This window comes from Ursus americanus, chromosome 17 (genome assembly GCF_024610735.1).
Source record: "Ursus americanus isolate L20-20 chromosome 17, mUrsAme1.1.p, whole genome shotgun sequence".
NCBI lineage: Eukaryota > Metazoa > Chordata > Mammalia > Carnivora > Ursidae > Ursus > Ursus americanus.
Genome location: NC_142143.1, coordinates 33,119,749 through 33,142,684, shown reverse-complemented (window position 1 = coordinate 33,142,684; position 22,936 = coordinate 33,119,749). Strand labels below are relative to the sequence as shown.

Genomic DNA, 22,936 nt, shown 5'->3' with positions numbered 1-22,936 from the left:
TTTCCTTTTTGGCAATACAGGGGAAGGGCGAATACAATGATACTTATTAATGTTCACCTGTTTCACGTTTATTAGAATAAATGATGGTAGTTAAAGGAGTTAATCATGACTTGTTCAACATAAATATTAAAATGGCTAAATATCAATTATGTGTCCAAACAATCATGCCATATGTAAATGATAGTCATAATTCAAATTTTTGTATTTAAGATTATACCAGGAAAAATATCAGACTAATTTCATTTTCTATGATGAAAATCAACTTATATTCATGTTTTAAATTTTTGTGGCTGAATCGATGAGATTGCTTTTTAAAGTAAAGCAAACCTTTGTAACTTAAGAGAGTATGTTCTTTTGATTTCTCGCTCTTAATTTTTCCCCTTTGCTTGTTTGTTTTGTTCCTTAAGTTCCACAGGTTAACTAACTGGAATTAAAATAAAAACTTTTTAAAAAAGTACATTCTCTGAAATAAAAAATGTGAATTTTGAAACATCATAATCTTCCACCGGCATTTTAAAGGTCATTTTCCTAAAAAAAAGTCCTGGATAATGTGTATGTTACCTGCGTGATAATGACTGTAGTGCTTAAACAGCCTACTCACTTTATTGAGCTCATCCTCAATTTGACAGGAGTTGAGATGAAGAGCAGAAAATTCTTCTTCTTTCACTTTTTGAATGATGTCATAAACTAAATGATAATCTTCTGCGGTAACAGCTGAAAGGTTGATATGATGTGGAATAATATCCTGACTAATGTTGCCCATTTTCAAAAATTTTATGATCATTTTTGAATTTCTGAAAGATAGACCAACATAACGAGTGAATATTTATGGGTTTGGAGGGGTATACTTTTTATACAATTATGCCATCAAGAGCTAAAGGAAATGAATATCCATACTCTGTTATGCATTTCTCATTTATGACGTTTGCTTTAAAGCCCAGCACTGCAAACACCACCAGTGTTGCCAGGACAGATGTAAAAAAATTAATGAAGGACACGAGGACAGCATCAAAGTGGCAGTTGTTGTCTCTTTTGTTGTAGCTTGAAAAGGCAATGACGCCACCAAATCCCAGACCTAAGGCAAAGAACACCTGTGTAGCAGCTTCTCTCCAGACCTTGGGCTCCAGCATCATTTCAAGCTGTTTAAAATTAAACATAATAGAAGTCAGCTGCAAAATAGTACTTCAGAATACTCTACATGGAATTAGTTCTATTATTTAAATAGATCAGAATGATATAAACTGGGGGAATAATCTGTTCTTAGTAGAAATAACCAAGTTTTCACTTAGTAGTGAGACCAAATATGGGAATAAGAAAAACTACAGACAATTGTGTACATGGAGATTTTACTCACATGGAGATTTTCTACTTCTGTAGAAATTTTTTTAAGTTCTCTTTAAGACAAATCAAAAGTACTATTTGAAATTAACTGTCTTCAATCATTTCCTACTTAAGTCTTTGTTTTCTGTCCAAAGCAAAATAAATTAATTAGCAATAAAATCTAATTATTTAACTAATACCCTAAGTTTTGTGTTTTCTGGTGGCAGTCTAATAGTCAAGGCAGATAATAAGCAGATTATAAGTTTGGGAGAGATGACTATTTGTACTTTGCACATTCATGCATGTATGATGCATTCCTTTCGATAGTTTTCTGAAAGCCTTTTCTTTGAAAATTGAAGCAATTCAACTACATCACCTCTCAGACCCTTTCAGAGCCAAAGCTCTAAAGTTCTGCACCTGTGCTGAACATGTATTTCAAGTTACTCAGCTTTACCTCTTCGAGAGTTATCACTGTATATAACCAAACCTTTTAAATGGAACAATTAATATTAGCCATATCTGACACAGATGTCAATAAACAGGTTTGAATAACACAAGTGCTTAAATTGGTGTTTTATCTCTTTATTATTGCAGCGAAATTGCCTTCATTGGGAGCAATGTCAAATGTGGCTGGGAAGATGAATTCCACAGTCTCAGGTCCCGACTCTGCCATTTAATAATCTAAAAATAGTGCAATTGGGAGTAAGTAGTTGCCCTCCCTGAGTTTCAGCGTCTTCAACTGAAGATGGGAGTAACAAGCCATACGCCACTCCATCACATTCCGCACCACACTCTCAGTGCTCAGTAATAGTTGACATATATGGACTGTACTGGTAGGAACACGGATAAGCACTTTGTATGGATTATCTCATTTAATCTTCAGAACAATCCACGAAATTTGTTGCTACTATTATCTGAATCTTAAGAAGGTTAAGTAACCTGCCTAAGGTTATACAGCAGTTCTGGGGTAGAGCTGAAATATGAACCAAAGTAGATTCCAAAATGCACATTTTCTCAAATATGAGGCTTTATTGTTCAATTTTAGTTACTAGGATTTGGTTATTTTAGTTATTAGTTACTAGGATTTATGGTTCAATTTCAGTTCAATTTATTGTTTAATTTTAGTGACTATTATTGAAATAGAATATAATATTGTCATGAAACATAATCACGATTATATTTATAATTTATTAAGATTTAACTGAAATACGCATATTGTTTGTTGATCCTTGCTACATTACCATTCTACCATTAATACTGATCCCAAATACACTCAACTGTCTATCTCTACTTTACCCACTAGATGGCAGGCAACACCCATTTACTAAAGACATTACTTGGCTTACTTCCAATTCAGGAACTAAATCTCCATTCACTGTTTTGGGAAGTTTGTGTGCTTTACTTTTCTCCCTTGGACAAAAAATGTAAATTAAAAAGTAACTGACAACTTATCATTATTATATTAACTATCACACCTTGCAGTGACCTAACAGAATTTTATCGATAGTCAATGAAAAGTGAGCTAACGAAAGAACTAACTATTTTAATAGTGATTCCCAGTCCCGGTTTAAAATGTCAATAATGCCAGTTTTAAATATGGGGCCATGTAAAAGTGTCATATCAAAGTAGTTGAATTCTAAGATAGCTATTTGAATCAAATATTTAGAATTATGTCACAAGCAGTTGCCAACTTACATAAGGTGATATTCCAGAAGTTCACACAAAAGTTGGTTGTTTTAAACTCTGAAATCCTTTTTTTATATATTACAATATAAATATCATTTTTGGTCAGTAAATATGGCCCATTTGAAGCCTATTTAAATTTTAATACAGCTGAAATCTATAAATCTTAACTAGTTATTCACTGAGGAGTTCCTACAACTCTAAATGCTAACCAGGACTTTTGAATTAGTCAAGAAAATCAGATACCAGTGGCATTTTTGCTACTAGAGAGTACTAAGGGGAAACCTGATACCGAAAGAACACAGCCTCTTTTACATAGTATCAAGACAGCTGCCAGGAGTGACAAAGAATTCCAGGGAAGTTAATTTCTGCCCAAATCCCACAGCATGTTGCTGGCTGCACATTCACCCTTCAGATAACTTCCAGTTTCTGAACCAATTTCCAAACTTTATAACTCCATGTCTGTCTATAACAGTGTTAGCAAACTAATAATGAGGTGTTAACTTCAGTGAATAACTAAAATGTATATACACTTCAAAACTTGCGGTTTTTTTTTTTCCTGCTAAATCACTATCCCAAGTTCACAAGGACTGATTAAGCAGGTTCAAGGTGTCCCGCATTGAGTTCAACTCCAAGATGAATGAAAGAACGTAAGTTCTCAGCCTTTTGTGGAGCCTAATGAGAATTTTCCTGAAATGCATACGCATTACAAAACTCCCCAAACTCACCACTATAAATATTATTCTAGGAGGCACAAAACCTCAGAACAAGAATATTGATTTTCTCTGAGACAGGATTTAGAGTACAGAAGCCTTCTCAGCCTGGGTTCATGGACTTTAGGTGATCTGTCAACCTTCTGAGACATTAAACAAATTAATATGTTCATTATGTTTCTCTGGTAAGAAGATCTTGTTATTCGTTTTTTCAAAGGGGTCAATTACAAAAGGTTAAGAACCACTAACATAGAGAAGGAAGTAGAGGAAAGATGGAAAAGTCCTGGGGGCCTGGATGGCTCGGTCGGTCAGGCTCCTGACTCTTGATTCTGGCTCAGGTCATCATCTCAGGGTGGTGGGATTGAGCCTCATGGCAGGCTCCACGCTCAGCATAGAGTCGGCTTGTCCCTCTCCCTCTGCCCCTCCCCCTGCTCGTGTTCCTTCTCTCTCAAATAAATAAATACATAAAATCTTTTTTAAAAAGATGGAAAAGTCCTAAAATTTATCAGTGTAAAAAACTAGGAGTTAATTTATTATAAAAGGAATTTTTGAAGTTCACATAGAACTTATTCTAGAACTAAAATGGGCCATTTAAAATTGGAAATAGATGGATATAATTATGGATATTTAAAAGCCCTGGCTTTCCTAAGCTGGTTAACATAACAGCTGTAATTTAAAAAGGCTAGCATACATATGTTAGGACAATTATCCTTTAAATCTAACTGTGGGAACAACTGAACAATAAACATAATGCTTTTATGATCATAAGCCTTAAATAGAAATGCAGTACATACCTTAGGGGTAAACATGTGGCGGATGCCATCAATTGAACCATTTAAAAGGAGTGCTCTGATTAGGAAGCATATAAGTACCACATATGGGAAAAGAGAACTAAAATACATGATCTACAAAGAAAAATAAATAAATATAGGTGAGACACACTAAAACTATATTTCTGTAGTTAAGAGTTTGTGTTCTGTTTGATACTTTTTATAGCATGGTTAATAGTACTATTAATACTTTTACAGCCATCACATTAGAATGGCTTATTAGTCTTAATGCAATGTGACTTACTTAAGATCCTGTATGAGATAGAACGAGAAATAGGGAATCTCCCTTACTTAAACTCCTCTAAAATAGTCCACAGGTATAATGTAACTTGAGTAGTGTTTATTTCTTAAAGTTCACAAAACAAACAATATTGAAAAAAAATTAATGGCTACTATCTCCCTAACAAATTCCTACTTCTATTGTTTTAGGTAACAGCAAGCAACAGCAAAAAAGAGTCCTTTTTTTCCTGATTAATCAAATTTCCATTATAATTCTGTAAATCTTCTGGAGAGTGGGCTCCTGTCAAGTCTCCTAAGACTCTGAATAATTAACAATGTCAAGGTTTAACTTTCTGCTTCACAAGTGTTCATGCTTAAAGTTAAGTGGAATGTTTATCGCAGTAAAGCAATTGCCCTAACCAGACATTTACTGCTTCTTTGACATCTCCATGTAGAAGCCTAAAGGGTCTCTAAAACTTTTCGGGTCCAGAAAAGAACTTCTGACTTTCCCCCCAAGATGTCTCTCCGCCTGTCTCTGTCTCTGTCTCAGCAAATCAAGGTGCTAAAGTCCAACAACCGGAAGTAGTCCTGCCCTACTGTGAATATTCTCCTAGTTTCCAGGCTACCGCTCAGGTTGTCTTATTCCCACTGAATGCACTCCAGGGATTTTTAATACAGTTGCAATAAAATGTGAATTCTTCTCTCTGACTTGCAAAGCCTCACATTAGAGTGCCTCCCTGCCCACCCCCCCCCCGCTGAGCTCCACCCCCAGATCTGTAGGACTTGCTCCCCTGTTATTTCTGTCTCACCTTCATCTCTGTGAACTGAAACGTGAGGATCAATGGCATGAATAGCAAAAATAAAGGTCTTTCAGGTAGACACAGAATTTCAAAAGATCTCCTTGATGAAATAAGATTACAAGTGACTTTAGATTTCACTATAAAACCCATCTTTATCTATGCTCTTTCTTTAATTTAAACACATTTTTTAAAGTACCACTTTTCGCCAATCTTTATGTAACTACCTAGAATGACATGGTACTTGTTGTTTGCCCACAGGCATTTACAGCGGAGCTTGAGGTGGGCATCACACGCAGGAGTGGTGATTAGCAGAAGCAGAAGGGGCTCTAGCATACTAACTTTTCCAGAAGACTGAATGCCTTTGATCATAGCCAAGCAAACCACAACCCAGGCAGCCAGCAAGCAGATGGTCATCTTCCAGTTTAAGCCCCCACTTGCAGAAATGGAACTGGAAATGTTCAGGGCTTCTCTGTACCAGTAATAGGTGGTGGCGGAACTTTTTTCACATTCTGGCTCTACAACTGTAGAAAGAAAGGTAATGCAATTATTTCAGACTTGGAAGAGTAATGAGGCATTTTTTTTCCCAGTAAGCCTGTAAATCAGTTCTTAACTACTATTCTAGAGAAGCATTTATATTCACAGTGAAAACTCACTGTGAAAAATTGTGAAAAATCCACAGCCACGTATTCTTGTTGATATTTTTTATTACACATTTCTGAAACAGGAATATGTAAGCTTTTTATCAAAGTAATTAAAACACAACAGGTTTATAGCCCCTTTCATGCCCAGAATTATCTGACTGACTCCCTGCGACAGAGCTGTCAAATACGCTAGCTGCTGGTCATATGTGACTTTTGAAATGAAGCTAGTCTAAAGTGGCATGTGCTGTAAATACAAAATCAAAGAAGATTTTAGAGACTTAGTACAAGAAAAATAATGTAAAATATTACATTAATAATTCATATATTAATTATTTGTTGAAATGTTAACATTTTGGAAAAATATTTCACCTACTTCTAACCTGTTTCAATGTGACTACTAGTAAATTTTAGACCACCTATGTGAGTTGCATTCCATATTTACTGGACATCACTACTCTAGGGAATTGTCCTTTATTAATATACTAGGATTTAAAAATAAATGATGGGAAAACTACGAAAGGGAACTAAAGACATAAAAACAATTACTTCGATACAGATAATTTTTGTCTTATTTTTTATGTTATTTTTATTTTTTATCTCCTTTATGATTATTTGCAGGTCCTTTTTAAAAAAAAATTTTGTGTTACTGAAGTTTAGTTGACATACAATGTTATATGCATTTCAGATGTGCCATATAGTGATTCTGCAATTCTGTACATGACCGATGCTCACCACCGTAGCGTAGTTACCATCTGTCACCGCACAATTCTTACCGTATTACTGTCTTCCTTATGCTGTACTTTGCATCTCCATGACTTACTTATTTTATAACTAGAAGCTATTTTTTATTTATTTTAATGGAAATGTAAGGCATCAAGAAAGGGGTACAAAATGAAAAACTGTCTAAGTTAACAACTGAACGGTTGTAACATTTTACCCCAATGTCATGCGGCATGATAAAATAACTCGGGAAGACCTAGTAAAATTAGATGGTGCCAACGGGCTTTGCTCTAAGTGTGCCAATTCTAAAAGTGACGGAAGCTTGTCGTGATAATTTTGAAAGACTGTTCCACATTATCTTAAAAAAAGGAAAAAAAAATCTCAAAACCTCACGCCCTTAGCAACTTTATGATCATTATATAGAAAAACACTACATGAGGGGCGCCTGGGTGGCACAGCGGTTAAGCGTCTGCCTTCGGCTCAGGGCGTGATCCCAGCGTTATGGGATCGAGCCCCACATCAGGCTCCTCCGCTATGAGCCTGCTTCTTCCTCTCCCACTCCCCCTGCTTGTGTTCCCTCTCTCGCTGGCTGTCTCTATCTCTGTCGAATAAATAAATAAAATCTTTAAAAAAAAAAAAGAAAAGAAAAACACTACATGATACGTGTCTTACAAGTGTGTGAAGCATTTTTCACCAAAGGACATTGATCCCAAGGAAGAGGTTGCTGAAAAGACTGAGAAAAATAAAACAAACTCCAGCCAATGATGACATTGTAGTACAGAGCCACAAAAAAGCACACCTGCAAAACAAAATAGCACGATTACATTACATCTCCCAGGACCCTTCCTTTGCAACGAGATGAAATGCATAAAACCTCACTTAACATGTTAAAAATCCTCCTCGTTTCATTTTTATTTGAGACACATTATATTTTCTAAAAGGATGTCTCTCTTAGATCTTAAGAATATGCATTATCAAGATGGAACTGTATGAATATTTACAGCTTGGTTAGTGTGTTAGTGCAAACTCCAATGGCGTTTTTTAAAAATGTGATTAAAGAGCTGAATAGAAATACACACTCAAAGGCTTCATTTAAGAGCAAACTATACAATTACAAACCCTGTAAAAATTATATGACATATACCATACCAGGAAACTTACTACACAACTTGCAAATCCAATGCCACCCAGTTTAGGGCTTATGTAATTCCATACACCAATGCTTCCTCGCCGAATTCTTTGACCCACAGAGAGTTCCAGGAAAAAAAGGGGAATACCTATTACCAGAAGCAGTATTAAATATGGCAAAAGATATGCACCTACAGAGACAAGAACAAATAAAATAGATTATATTTTCAACAGTCGCAGTAGGGACTACACTAATTTTGAGTATCTCATAAAAGACAATATTTGAACTTCTTTATAGTATAATTATAAAAGACTTCAAAGAAAATGCAATTTCATCATATTAAACTTTCTAGTATTTGAAACTTGAATTTGACTGCTACAAAGAGTTTCTGACAAAAAATAATTATGATAAAAGTGAGAATATAAAGTTTTAGTTTCATTTTATTGAAAGGGTAAAACAACTTCATTTCCATAAAAAAAATTGATGCCTTAAAATTAATTATTTTCTCAAGTAGTTTTCACAAACTCCTGGAATTCTTATTCACACAATGCTCATGAAGTAATTTATTAAATATTATTCAAACTCATCTATACATGCATTCCAAATCAGGTAAATTAGAATGAATGAGATTTTATAGTTTTAAAGTTGACTTTTTTCCCTAAATAACAACAGGGGAGAGAAGAAATGGCTGCCTCGATTGAAAAAGAAAAAAAAAATAGGAAAAGAAAAAGAACTTCTAACTCAGACAAATGTCATTTTTCCATATATACTTCATTTAACAAGTATGTTTCAGGAATAATGTGTGTGTGTGTGTGTGTGTGTGTGTGTGTGTGTGTGTTTAAGAGAAAGAGAGAGCATGTGTGCACAGTTTGAGGGGTAGGGACGGGCGGAGGGAGAAGGAGAGAGAGAATCTTAAACAGAATCCATGCCCACTGCACAGCCTGTCATGAGGCTCAATCTCACGACCCTGAGATCATGACCTGAGCCAAAATCAAGAGTCAGAAGCTTAACTGACTGAGCCACCCAGGTGCCCCAAAAGGAATTTTTTAATTTTCCAAAATTCTGTGAAGGGGCAGTGAGGGTGAGTGAGAAACTAAGATATTTCATACCTATTGCAAAATACACGTGCAACTATATATGACCCGTGTAGTAAGGTTTTCATACTTAAGAAAATTATCTTATAGTCAAATGGCAAATTAAGACATATACTAGTTATTTTAAAATAGCTTGACAATGTCAATATTGGCACTCTTAACGGATAAAGTTAAATGTGAAATGTATTCACTTCTATATAAGAACACATATGCAAATTATTCATTAAGTAACCTCTAGAATGGACTTCCCACATTCTAATTACTTATCTGGAGCTTTGTCCAACCAGAGACTGTCAAGTCAGTCACAAAATTGATGGTGTCGATGCCGTTTTCAAATAAGAGGCCATTATTGTGTTTTCCCATGTTAAAAAAAGTATTTAATGGTATTGAATAGATTTTGGAACTTGTTCAAGTTTTTCTGGTAGTTATTCTGTTGAAGGAGTAAACATTACTTTTTAAAATTATTTATCTCAGTTTCTCTGTATATCTCTGAACGATGACCATATACAAGAATTTCCCTAATATAGTAGCCGATAGAAAATCTCTACTTTCTTATGACTGATTTGCAGCCTTTTGGACTTGAGTGGATTCTACAGATGGGTATGTAATGTAAAGCCTGGATGCATGAGCTCATAAAACAGAATTATAAAATATCTAATTCCACAATGATTGGAAACATTCAGGCTTTAATGACCTGAAAATGTTTCCCAAAGGACTGAAAGTATGTTTTAACACATGCACCTAATCCCAGAATGTGGATGAGTTTATGTATGTATGAATGACTAGAGACAGAGAGAATGAATTAAAACCGGACCCACTGGGAATCTTTCCTCAGTTATGTGTGCACGGCATGCTATTAGACACTTCGCTTTTTTTTCTACCTCAAATTACTGTTAGCCCCCATATTAAAAATAGTCATAACTAAATAAATTAACTAACTAAATAAAAACACACATTTCTAAGCATGTTACATGTAGTTATTCATTTATTCCTTACAAGAATCCAATGGGATAAGTACCATTATTATCATTTTACAGGTGTGGGAACTAAGCCATAAGAAGTAAGTTAACTTGTAAAAAGTGACATGGCCAGTGTGGGAAAGAGCCAGGCTTCAACGCTAAACTGACTTCAAAACCTGAGCTGGTAGCTTTTATATTACACTACTTTTTTTTTTTTTAAAGATTTTATTTATTTATTCGACGGAGATAGAGACCGCCAGCGAGAGAGGGAACACAAGCAGGGGGAGTGGGAGAGGAAGAAGCAGGCTCATAGCAGAGGAGCCTGATGTGGGGCTCGATCCCGTAACGCCGGGATCACGCCCTGAGCCGAAGGCAGACGCTTAACCGCTGTGCCACCCAGGCGCCCCTATACTACACTACTTATTAAGTTTAACCATTGTACTTCAATATCCTCAGAGAAATCAACTTATTTTGGGTCTATCACTTTTTGGTTCTATTATTCATGAAGTGCCTCAAGTGACAAATGAGTGAGATTCAGGTGGTCTGAGTCTGTCTGACTGAACAGCCAGAAAACACGACTCAAATACTCAGAAGGCTCAATGCTCTACCGCATATTGGGTACAGCCTTTTGTATCCTGACAGCCATTTTGAAACGATAAAGTCCGTTGGCATTTTATAACATCCCTGTCTAGTATTTGTGATTAGAAGAGAGGAAACAATAGTAGGAAGAGCATTTTGACTCTTTCCACATATGAAAATGAGGAAGAGCAATTTTTGCTAATAACTAATTTCTAACTATGAAATCCTTTGAGTTCTCTGCCAACACAAAAATGGTATTAAATGGATGGCAACCTGACTTCAGCCAAGACAGCCTTCTTCCTTAACAGTGTGGCCAGAAAGCCTCATAAGGTGAAAGCCTTACAAATCAGAATTCATCTTCTGCTAGTCTTGGCAAATGGGATGGCTCACGAGAAACAAAAAGCAGGGTAGTACGTAGCTGTTTATAGCTGATTAGATAAATAATTCACGCGTGGCGTTCATGACTAGCTAAGGAGCTTACAGTGTCGGTGGAGGGACGTGTAGTGTATCACAGACGTCCTGTATTGAGTCTCACCTCTCAGGCAGATTTGTCAAACAGGCAACTTTTGCCAAACCTGTTGTTTTGTGCCTAGTTGAATTAACTAAGCAAGATCTTTAACATATTTTGTCATCAGAACACCTTAGCTTTTTATCTTATAGTCTAAAAAGAAATTTCATATACGATTATATTATTTCATTTGATTTGTACATCAAATATAAAACCATTATTTTTGGCCCAGTCAACAAAAGTATCACAAACTGGAATCAAATACCAAAATGTTCTTTCTAACCGTTGTGTGCTGAAATGCAGTTAATATAACATTTAGTTTTTAACCACATTTATTTTAATAGTTTCCATGTATATAGATGACAAAGTTTCCACCCAAGTGTTAGTTAACTTGACTTGGTGTACTATAGAGCTTGTATCGTACATGAACAAGCCATTCCTTTGTCTACGCTTCTTTATTGGTTTTTAAGATAATTTTTGCTGAACAACCTTTACTGATTATATGCAAAAATACAAAAAACTAGAATGTTATGTTGATGGGAGATATTTTTGTTTAAAATTAAGGATGGGGGTGCCTGGGTGGCTCAGTTGGTTAAGCATCTGCCTTTGGCTCACGTCATGATCCCAGGGTCCTGGGATCCACATGGAGTTGGGCTCCCTGCCCTCTGGGGAGCCTGCTTCTCCCTCTCCCTCAGCCCCACCACCTTGCTCACTCGTGCTTTCTCTCTCTCCCTCAAATAGATAAACAAAATCTTTAAAACAAATACAATTAAATTAAGGATGCTAATTTCTTTGAAGTTTTCTCTGAAACTAAACATTGTCCCCAAATACTGTAGCATTATAAACCAAATATATATGATATGTAAGGATGAAGAATGTCTGGCGTTACATCAATTACCTGGTTAAATCCCTTCTCCTGGGATCTACAAAGTTCTGGTCAGCATTTGAACACCATCATTATTCTAAATTATATGTAATAAGTGAAATAATTTAAAATTCAGCATTAATAAATTGTGGAGAGAACATTCTTTCTGACTTCTTTCACCAGTCCTTCCTACATCAGAAACTTCAGGTTTTTTGCCAAATAGAATAACTGACAGGCACAATGGACGCCTCTAACGTTTGTTGGAAAGGTCAGTAATTTAGCAATGTTTAATAGCATCCACAGAAAGAATCTGAGAATCTATTACCCTTAAGAAATCTTTCAGTATTCATAACAAGCCATCTGCTCCTATGGAAACCTAATCTGAAAACAGAGTTGAGCTCACGTCCAACAAAGGAGTCTCCCTGGCTTTACAACGGAATTCATAGTTTCTGAAATAATGAGGCTGCAGCAACATCATGAGCTGTTTGAGACAGTGAATTACGATTTGCTCAGCAATGTATCACTTAACAACAGGAACAAAAAACAAACAAAACCCAAAACTTACCGCCTCCATTCTTCTGACATAGGTATGGGAATCGCCACACATTTCCTAAACCTACAGAAAACCCAACTTGGGCCAAGATGTATTGTAGCTTACTGTTCCAAGCTGGTCTTTCATCTTCGACTTCGGATTCTTCTTCAACATCTATATCTTTCTCTTCCTGAACATCAACAATCAGTTCACTCTTCTTAAAAGCATCATCAGCTGAGTCTTCATTGGAAAGAAGGTCTTTGACAGACTCAATAACTTCATCGTCTAATTCTCTTTTTACCACCTTGCTATTCTTCGGCATTGGAAAGCGTGGGTAGTACTATTTTTTAAAATTCCCTTATAGTAAATGTGTTAATTCTTTTTTGAAATATGTTAATGGATATGAATAAAGGATGGAGGAGGGTATCAAATAAATCCTTGCTTCAAGGTGACAGAGTCTTAATGAATCCTGGATCTGTATGTCCAATATCCTATGGGTACCTGCAAAATTTTAAGTTGAAAAACAATAATATTTAATGAGGAAAAATACTTAAAATATTGAAAACTCTTTATTATTAATTTTTATGATAAAAACTCTTTCTACAGAGTGTAAGACATCTGATTGTTCTTGGCCCTTCAGAGCTTAATATGCCCAGAAGTGTAAAAAGTGTAAAGTACACATACGCTTCAGACACACTTGAACTAATGTCTTCCCCCTTGCATAAATCTAATTTGATCTCAGGTACACTCCAATCCATACTATATGCTATTTGTTAGTAATTAAAGTTTTCTGATTCTTTTTCTTAATTCTTCCTTTTGACCTGACTAAAACACATCCCGTATTTTATTCCTTATAGAATTACGTATACAATTGCATGCCATCCTGTAAATTTGTCTTACACAGAATCTCTTCTGTTCACATACTCACCATTCACTCACTTGATATTAATTGTAATATGGATAAAATTCAGAGATTTACCAGTAATGAATCGTATGATATCTGCTTTAAGGGAGCTTATATCTAATAGAAAGGCACCCCCCAAATAATTACACTAATTTATATGACCCAACATCATTACAATAGGAGAGATCAGGAATGTTGGATAAAAGTGGCATTACGGTTGGGCAGGGATGGAGTGAGGCCACACCAAACATAAGGAACAGCATAGAAAAGATGCGGGAGGTGGTAACAATTATTATTTGTGTAAACATTCTTTTTTTTTTAAGACTTTATTTATTTGACAGAGAGAGACAGCAAGAGAGGGAACACAAGCAGGGGGAGTGGGACTGGGAGAAGCAGGCTTCCTGCTGAGCAGGGAGACCAACGCAGGGCTCGATACCTTGATCCCAGGACTCTGGGATCATGACCTGAGCCTAAGGCAGACGCTTAACGACTGAGCCACCCAGGCGCCCGTATTTGTGTAAACATTCTCTCACATGAAAACACACTGCCACCACTTTGGCATTTTTCCCTTTATTTCTTTCTATGTTATATCTCATATCCTTTTATCTGTTCAAATACAGACCAAGTAAGTGTACAGGGTATGTCTACAAACCAATGACACTGTCTATTTTAAAAAGTGATTGAACATATAAATGTTTCTCTTCAAAGCTGGGTTGGGAGCTTTAGAAATAATATCCCAAGAATTCTGTCATTTATTGCTAGAAAAAAGTGGAATTCTTTGATAGAACTGTTATTTTACATTCATAGTCAGAGAAATAGCCCATCATACTTTAATTCATAATCATCTTAATGAACAAGACAGGGTGCTGGGTAACTCAATGAAAAAGAAAAAAGGAATTCATTAATTTGACTATGTAACTTATTTGTTCCCTTTAGGTTTGGAGGTGTTTAGTTGTTTCCAAATTAAAATATATACCCTGATAGCAAAACCTCATTTTGGATTTGGTGAAGATTAAGAGTTAGGCTGTGAAGGAAATTCTGAAAAAGTAGCATTGCAAGATATTTAAATAACAGACACATCTCTAGAATAATTGAACAACTTCTCATAGTGACTAATGTAAAGAGATCACCAAGTTTTTGGTGTTTAAATAGTTTCAAGAGTTTAGGGATTACGTCTGTTTAATTTGTTTTCTTTTCCCTGAGAACTCAGTAAATACTAGTTGAGTAAATGAATAAATACAACCATTGAAAAACTGAAATAAGTGAATTTTCCAAATAGTTTTTACTGTAAGAAAACAACCTGACATATAGGAAACTGTGATTTGTGAGACATGAATTATGTAAAGATCTGCACTTGAATTATCTAAAGGTAAGTTGCTGACACAGTAATTTAACTGATACATAGATAAGAGCATTGGTTTTAATCTGACAAACTTGGAGCTGCGTCCTAGTTCTTTTATTCATTACTTGTATAACTTCTAGTACTTGTATCATTCTTAACCTTAGTTTCCTCAATAAGCTAAGGTTGTTAGCTATTCTTTTTGTTTTTTCCATACAAATAGAAAGGTAAGGAATGTATCAAAGTTTAGAAATACTATTATAGTAAAAATACACACGATTTCAGAAAGAAAAAAATTAAAAGAGGGTTACTCATGAGCCTCCCCCAAATTATCTTAGAAATTGTAGTACCTCCTCTGTAAATATCTAGTCTTTGCAGAAAAAAGTACACAAACAAGTCAAAATGAAAAACAACTTTGGACACTGCTGAATGGTTTCTTACATATTTAATGAGCAATCATACAAATGTACGTATGATACCCTTTGGCAAAGTTTACAATTAAAAGTTTCTGTCAGACTGGGGTGTCTGGATAATGCAGTCAGTTAAGTGTCCAACTCTTGGTTTTGGCTCAGGTCATGATCTCAGGGTCACGAGACTGAGCCCCACATGGGGCTCTGTGCTCTACGCACAGTCTGCTTAAGACTCCCGCTGCCCCTCCCCCCTGCACTCGTTTTCTCTCTCAAATAAATAAATAAATCCTGAAAAAAAATAAGTTTTTATCAAAGTACCCAAAGTTCATATTTTCCATGGGAAAAAAAAATCAATGTCAAATGTAAACAAAATTTAAATACAATGATATAAATGCCTGAAATATATCTCATATATAAAACATATCTATATATACAGATTATATAATACAAAAATCCTAGGCAACCTTTATAAAATTAAACATATTAAAAAAGGATGCTAAATATGTTGTTCATTTATTTAGAGCTCTTCTTCTTCACTAGGCCATAAGCTCTGCCTGGAAAATGACTTTATCTCACTCATCTCATTTCCTCAAGGTTTAAACTTGTCTGTCATACGAATGAGCCCCAAAGAGTAGGACAGAATAATACTGTATGATATCCACAAGAACTGTGCACTATTACACGTTTGGTTGGTTGGGGGGTTTTTGTTTTTGTTTTTGTTTTTTTATCCTAAGGCCGTATACTTATTGAGTCAGAGACCTACTTTCAGAGGCTGCATAAAGCCAAAAGTAAAGATATAAACTGAGTTTCTGAATGGATTTGTAAAAACGTAGTATATAAGACAACAATTTGGAAACCAAATTAATATCACATCTTCAAGACCCAACTTTTCTGAAAGATGACATTTTTTATGATGCCAAAAGCTTACTTGAAGAACTTAATTCATAAAAGTAGACTATAAACATAGATTAAAAAGAGAATAAAAAGTGAGGTTGACTATTGCCAAAAGCATATTGATCATTGCTACGTCTGGGAAAACAAGAAATGAAGCAAGAATGTCCAGGAAGAAAGTGAGGTGGAAGGTCAAAGAGTATCAGTACTCTACAGGTCACGCGCAGTAGGGTTATCAGTTTCAGGTAACTGCACAGCCAAGTTAGCAGCAACCACTCCTGCGACAGAAACAAGCTATCGTCTCTTGCCCTTCATCTGTACCTAGGAGTTGCGTTAGCTGCCTACATCATTACCTGTAAAGGCCTCCTGTCTACCCCTGAGCAACAGATATTCAAGATCAAGGGTCAACAAAATATTGCCTATGGGTTAAATACAACCCATTGTGTGATTTTAAGAATAAAATTCTATTGGAACATAGCCATGCCCACACATTTACATATTTTCTATAGCTAATTTTGTGGTGCAATAGCAGAGCCACTTTGTACAGACTGCAAAGCCTAAAATATTTACTGATTGTATGGGAAAAAAAAAAAAAAAACCACTGTTGACAACCCCTGTTCCAGAGAATAAATCTGAACTGAAGATGTGGAGTTCCTCAGACCACTTGATCTAGGCTCCATTTTCACAGATTTCACTAATTTCTTTATCAAATGACAAGATAGAACTCTACCCATTTAAAGAAAATTACTAAGAATGATAGGGTTTTATATAGAACCAGGGAGATGGAGTGGTAGTAGTTGAGAGGGGAAGAAACATAAGCAGAAGACAAATGTAGAAAATAGCTCTAGAGGTTCAAGTAGATTACTTATTTAAGAAAACTCAGGAATACAATAACATAAAGATAAAGTAGTCCCCTTAAAAAAAAAAACTCAAAAGAAAAGATATAAAAAATGAATGAGAAGAAAAAAGTTAAGTGGACGAATACAGATAAGAAAGGGGAAAATTCAGGACAGGAATAAAGGGCACATTAGAAACAAATAGAGGCTCTACAAGTACATCCATGGACATGGAGAACAGGCTTCGGGAAAATTCTCAAAAAGAATGAAAAGAGGGGCACCTGGATGGCTCAGTTGTTAAGCGTCTGCCTTTGGCCCAGGGCGTGATCCCAGGGTCCTGGGATCGAGCCCTGCATCGGGCTCCCTGCTCCACTGGGAGCCTGCTTCTTCCTCTCCCACTCCCCCTGCTTGTGTTCCCTCTCTCACTGGCTGTGTCTCTCTCTGTCAAATAAATAAATAAAATCTTTTAAAAAAATGAATGAAAAGAATCAAATATCTTAAAGTAATTCAGAGAAAAAGCTAATGGAAACAGAAGTCAGAGAGAGGTGATCCAACAAACTTAAAATTGTTTTTTACAAATCCATTCAGAAGCTAAATTTATATCTTTACTTTTGGCTTTATGCAGCCTCTGAAAGGAAGGCAAGAAAATAGAATTAATATAAAACAAAATTCTGAAAGAGAAATTAATAGAAGTTTTGCCTAGATTCATATTTTCAAATAATAATAATAATACAGAGGGTCCATACTGAAAAATACTGGGATACAGATTCCTAGGGATTTCAAGCAGAAGTAGAAAGGCGAAAGAAAAGGACTTCTCAGGATGTTTAATAGCCTCTAAAAAAACTACAAGGGAAAATACTCAATCTCCAATTTTTATTCTATTATTTTGTATTCCAATTATAAAGGCCACAGGCAAATATTCTTGTCTGTAAGAGATCTGATGATCCCTACTGGGGAGGGAGAGGAACAGGTTACATGATCATGAAATTTGGCCAACCAAAAGAGAAAACAAAGTAAAGACTTCAGTAACAGAGAAGCCATGTTAAAGGATAGGAGGATAGAAGGAACATTAATTTAGACAGGGAATAAGCTTTAAAATCTATATGAATTATGTTAAAGGGGAAAATTAAAATTCAAAAAGTGAACTAACTAACAAAATCAGGAACTGAAATGGAAGAAGATAGAAATAAAAGTATGAGAACGTCCTCATCTTTCGTATCCGGGAGCAATTTAGGATACCGTCTAAATATAAAACTCATAGTGGAAAAAAGGATAATGACCCCAACCTCTTCATGTTTTCATATAATCTTTCTTATTTACTTTTAATGAGATCTTGTAGAAATTAGTATTTCTTGCTGGGAAGAGACATGTATTGATGCCAAACACATATCTAGTTTCTAGAAACAGACTGAGTTCAAATCCTAGCTCTATCACTTATGGTTTTATGACCTTGGCTAAGTTACTTTGTTACCTAATAATAAAGTCCTTGGATAAATACCAGCATTGACAGAACTCAATATATGTCTTCTTTTGTTATTATGATTATTATCCCTCTTATAGTTGTATTCTGTTACAACTGGTTTATTGCAAATTATTAAGGATAGTGTAGGTCTAGAGCCAATGCTATATGTTTAAATTGCTTTAACAGCACTTTTTAAAAAGATTTTATTTATTTCTTTGAGAGAGAGCATGAGCAGGTGGAGAGGCAGATGGAGAGGGAGAGGCAGACTCCCCGCTGAGCAGAGAGCCCAATGCAGGGCTTGATCCCAGGACCCTGAGATCATGACCTGAGCTGAAGGCAGACACTTGACTGACTGAGCCACCCAGGGGCCCCTAACATCACTTTTTTTTCTAATACAAGTTTTCTATTGCTGCATAACAAGTTACCTCAAAACTTAGTGGCTTAACAAACGAATGTTTTATTTGCTTATGATTCTGTGGGTTTGCAATTTGCACTAGGCTTAGACGTTCATATGTTTTGCTGGTCTTGACTCAGGTCACTTCCCCATTACAGTCATCTATCAACTCAAGTGGGTAAGGATGGGCTAAGATGGTCTTGCTCATGTTCTGGCAGGAGGCACCCTATCAGCCAGAGCACTTTGATTCTCCCATAGGCAGTCTCTCCAAAATGCTAGCTTCAACTTGTTGACATAAGCTCAGAGTTCCAACTCTAAGCCAAAAGAAGTAAGCCCAACATGCAAGTGCTAGTAAAGCCTCTGTGTAGCATTTGCTAATGTTTTACTGGCCAAAGCAAGTCCCGCAGCTAAGTCCAGACTGATTTGAGAGGATAAACGCCACCTTTTGATGGAAGGAGCAACAAAGTCAAATTGCAAAAGGTATGAGTAGAGAGAAGATTAAAACATTGCCACCACCTTTGAAAATAATCTTCTACATACAATTGTCCAGTTAGAATTCCCCTCCCTGGATTCTGAATCTTGAGGACAGGAACAAAGAGATCAAAAGGTTGGCATCTCACTCAATTCCAAAGGCATTGTGCCCAGCTGTAACTACTACTGTAGTCATGGATTCTGGTTCCTAGTTTTAAGAACTATTTTCATTCTTGCCCTTTTCCATCTCATTGCCAAGCACCCCATTGTTCCTTTGAGTCCCCGATCCTTGCCAATATTTCTTCATTTTATTTTATTTTTGCCTCTTAGCCAGGACAAGTTTCTACAGCTTGCAAACAAAGAACCCTAAAGAATACAGTTATTATAAATTTAAAACAATTGGTGTCTTTCCACTTATCTACTGTGTAAGGACTTAACATATATAAAAAATGTTGGGTACATTACATTACTTAATTTGGACTTATATTTAACATTTTTCTCATTTTCCCATTTTTGTATTGCTATAATTATCTACATATGCAAGTTTTCAGGAAAAAATCTATTTTAAAGCACTTTAAACTAGATTCAAAACATTTTTAAATCAACATAATAAATTTCTAACTCAGTGCTTCTCAACCCTAACCATTTTTAATGTTTTTTTACTTTTCCGAGATTTTTTTCCTTGCCTTTCCACATAAATTTTGAAGTCAGTTTGTTAATTTCTCTTTTTAATTTTTTAAATTTTATTTACTTATTTAAGAGAGAAAAAGAAAGAGAGAGAGAAAGAAAGCATGAGCAGGAGGAGGGGCAGAGGGAGAAGCAGACTCCCCAGTGAATGGGCTTGATCCCAGGACCCTGGGATCATGACTTAAGCTGAAAGCAGACACTTAACCAACTGAGCCACCCAAGTGTCCCTAGTTTAATTTCTACCCCCAAAACCCAGGCCTGCTAGAATTCTGACTGGGATTATATTGATTCTACAACACTATTTAGGAAGCACTGACATCTTAAAACTTTGAGGTTTCCATTCTATGAACTTGGTATCTTCTTTAAATTGTCTCTGGAAAAAAGTTGATTTTTAATACAAGCTTCCTATCCTGCAACAATACTAATTGAAGCTCATGTTGTTTTAGGGTCCTTAAGATTTTTATACACACAGTATGTCAAAGGTAAATAAGGATAGTTTAAGCTTTCTCTAATTGTTTACCTTTAATTTCTTTTTCTTGACTTACCGTACTGGCTTGGACATCCACTAAAATTTTGAACAGAAGTGTTAAGAACAGACATCTTCATCTATGCCGCAATGCTAATGGGAAAGTATTAAATATTTTACTAAGGACAATGTTAGCTATGGATTTTTTTCATAGATGCCTTTTGTCATTTTAGGGAAGTTTCTTTTTATTTCTCGTTCAGTGAGGGTCTTTTTTTTTTAAATCGTGATCGACTGTTGAATTTTGACACATAATTTCCTACCTTTATTAAGATAATCATATAACTTCTTAGTCTACTAATATATAATATAACATCAATTGGTTTTGTATTTTAGACTAGTCTTTCATTATGAGATAAACGTCACTGGTCAAGATGTATTACCTTTTTAATATATCACTGGAATCAATTTGCTAATATTTTGGTAAGGATTTTTCAACAATATTCATGGGAAGATGGATATATAATTTTTTCTTATATTTCACTTCTCTAGTTTTGCTGGACTCATACATAGAATTTTAAAACAGTCTCTCATTTATTTTCTGAGAAAATATATGTAGAATTAGTTTCATCTCTTCCTTAAATGTTTGGCAGCACTGACCAATAAAGCCATCTGGGCCTGGAATTTTCTTTCAGAGAATATGTTTAATTAAAAATTCAATTTATCAAAAACATTCAATTTGTTTCATTGATATACAGCTACCAAGATTTTCTTTTTCTTGTATTAGGTTTTGGTAAGTTGTGTTTTTCAAGGAATTTGTCCATTTCATTTAAATTGTCAAATTTGTTTGTAGAAAGTGATTCATAATATTCTGTAGGTTTTTTTTAACAGTTGTAGGATTTGTATTCATATCACATTTTTTATTCCTGATATTGACAATAGGTGTTTTCTCTGCTTTTGTCTTTGTCTTGCTAATATTTTCACTATGTAATTAATTCAAAATATTATGCAAGTCTTACTCTATCTTTCAAGACGTTTTAGCTCTTAAACTATTGTTACAACCTCTTTTGAAACTGTATTAAATTCTAATTAACATTTCCAGTGAAAATATGCAAAGACCTAAAATAACAGGCAGGCACTTGCATCCTAGAGACATGCCTGCACTGGCTAATTACTGGCACTCACCAGAAGTTTAAATATTCTATAATAAAGAACTAGAACAGCAAATGACCTCCCTGACTTGGACAATTACAAATTTTACTGAGCAAAATTTTCTTTAAATATCAACCAATTATGAACAGTGAATCTGAACTTTATTGTGGATTCAAATGAAATACATTTTTCTAATTCTAACATACAGGGTAAAAAGTAAAGGCTATCTGAATAAAAACAAAATGTTAAACCATATTGCAACACCCAAGAAAAAATGACACATCTTGAGAAGTTTATAGTTATGGAATAATTGCAAGAAGAAAAAGATAAGGGATTCTAGAACATACCGAAATAATGACCTTGACAAATAATACAAAAATTTTCAACAATATAGAGTTCAACCTGAATATTTCTCTTGCAAATTATATCCCCTTTACATAAAATGCTTGCATTAAGTGAAAAAATAACAAAAATCAGAGCCAGTCAAAAAGAAACATTTTTTTTTACAAATGGCAAATACAAAGACTCAACTTACACTTCAATGTATTTTGCCCAAAAATGTGGACTGTAACATACCTATGAGGATGGCCAGAATTAAAAACAAATTTAAAAAAGTAAAGACACCAAAAGTTGGTGAGGATGCAAAGAAACTAGATCAATCATATATTGCTGATAGAAATATAAAATAGTACAGCCATTCTAAAAAAAAATAGCTGGTAGTTCCTTTTAGCACTAATAATAGAGTTACCACACCGACCACCAATTTGCACTCTTAGACATTTATCCCAGAGAAATACTTATTTTCAAGCAGGAACTTGTACATAAATGTTCATATCAACTTTACTTATAATAGCCCCAAACTGAATGTCTTTCCGTGGGTGAATGGTAAAACAAGTTGTAACACATCCATATCTTGCCATATCATCAATAAAAAAGGAAAGAATTATTGATACATGCAGTAACTTGGATGAACCTCAAGGCAATGATGCTGCATGTGGAAAAAAGCCAATTTCAAAAGGATACATATTGCATAATTCCATTTATATAACTTCTGTGAAATAACAAAGTGATAGAGATGAACCATAGAACAGTGGTTGCTAGGAGTGAGGGTAGGGAAGGGCAGGTGGGTGTGCTATAAAGGACAAGGGAATCCTGTGAGATGATTCAGTTTAGTATCTTCATTATGGTTAAGGATTACATGAAGCTTCACATAAGATAAAACTTCGAAGAACTATACACATATACACACACACACAGGCAGAGAAGATGACGGCACAATCTGAAAAACTCTATGGATCACACCAATGCTGGTTTTGTACTGTACATCTATACTAG

The 22,936-nt window shown here is 35.2% G+C and overlaps 1 protein-coding gene across 1 annotated transcript in view; it reads right to left on the bottom strand.

The window, feature by feature from the left end:
* The window catches only part of SLC6A15 (solute carrier family 6 member 15), a 41,339-nt gene that overhangs the window by 9,722 nt on the left and 8,681 nt on the right, over positions 1–22,936 (bottom strand). Inside the window, exons 2-8 of the mRNA XM_045779758.2 lie at positions 12,626–13,093; positions 8,088–8,245; positions 7,599–7,725; positions 5,905–6,086; positions 4,511–4,621; positions 898–1,139; positions 602–794 (exon numbers count right to left, since the gene is read on the bottom strand). Coding sequence (XP_045635714.1) covers positions 602–794; positions 898–1,139; positions 4,511–4,621; positions 5,905–6,086; positions 7,599–7,725; positions 8,088–8,245; positions 12,626–12,914 — 1,302 coding nt within the window. The 5' untranslated portion in view covers positions 12,915–13,093. The remainder of the gene's footprint in view (positions 1–601; positions 795–897; positions 1,140–4,510; positions 4,622–5,904; positions 6,087–7,598; positions 7,726–8,087; positions 8,246–12,625; positions 13,094–22,936) is intronic.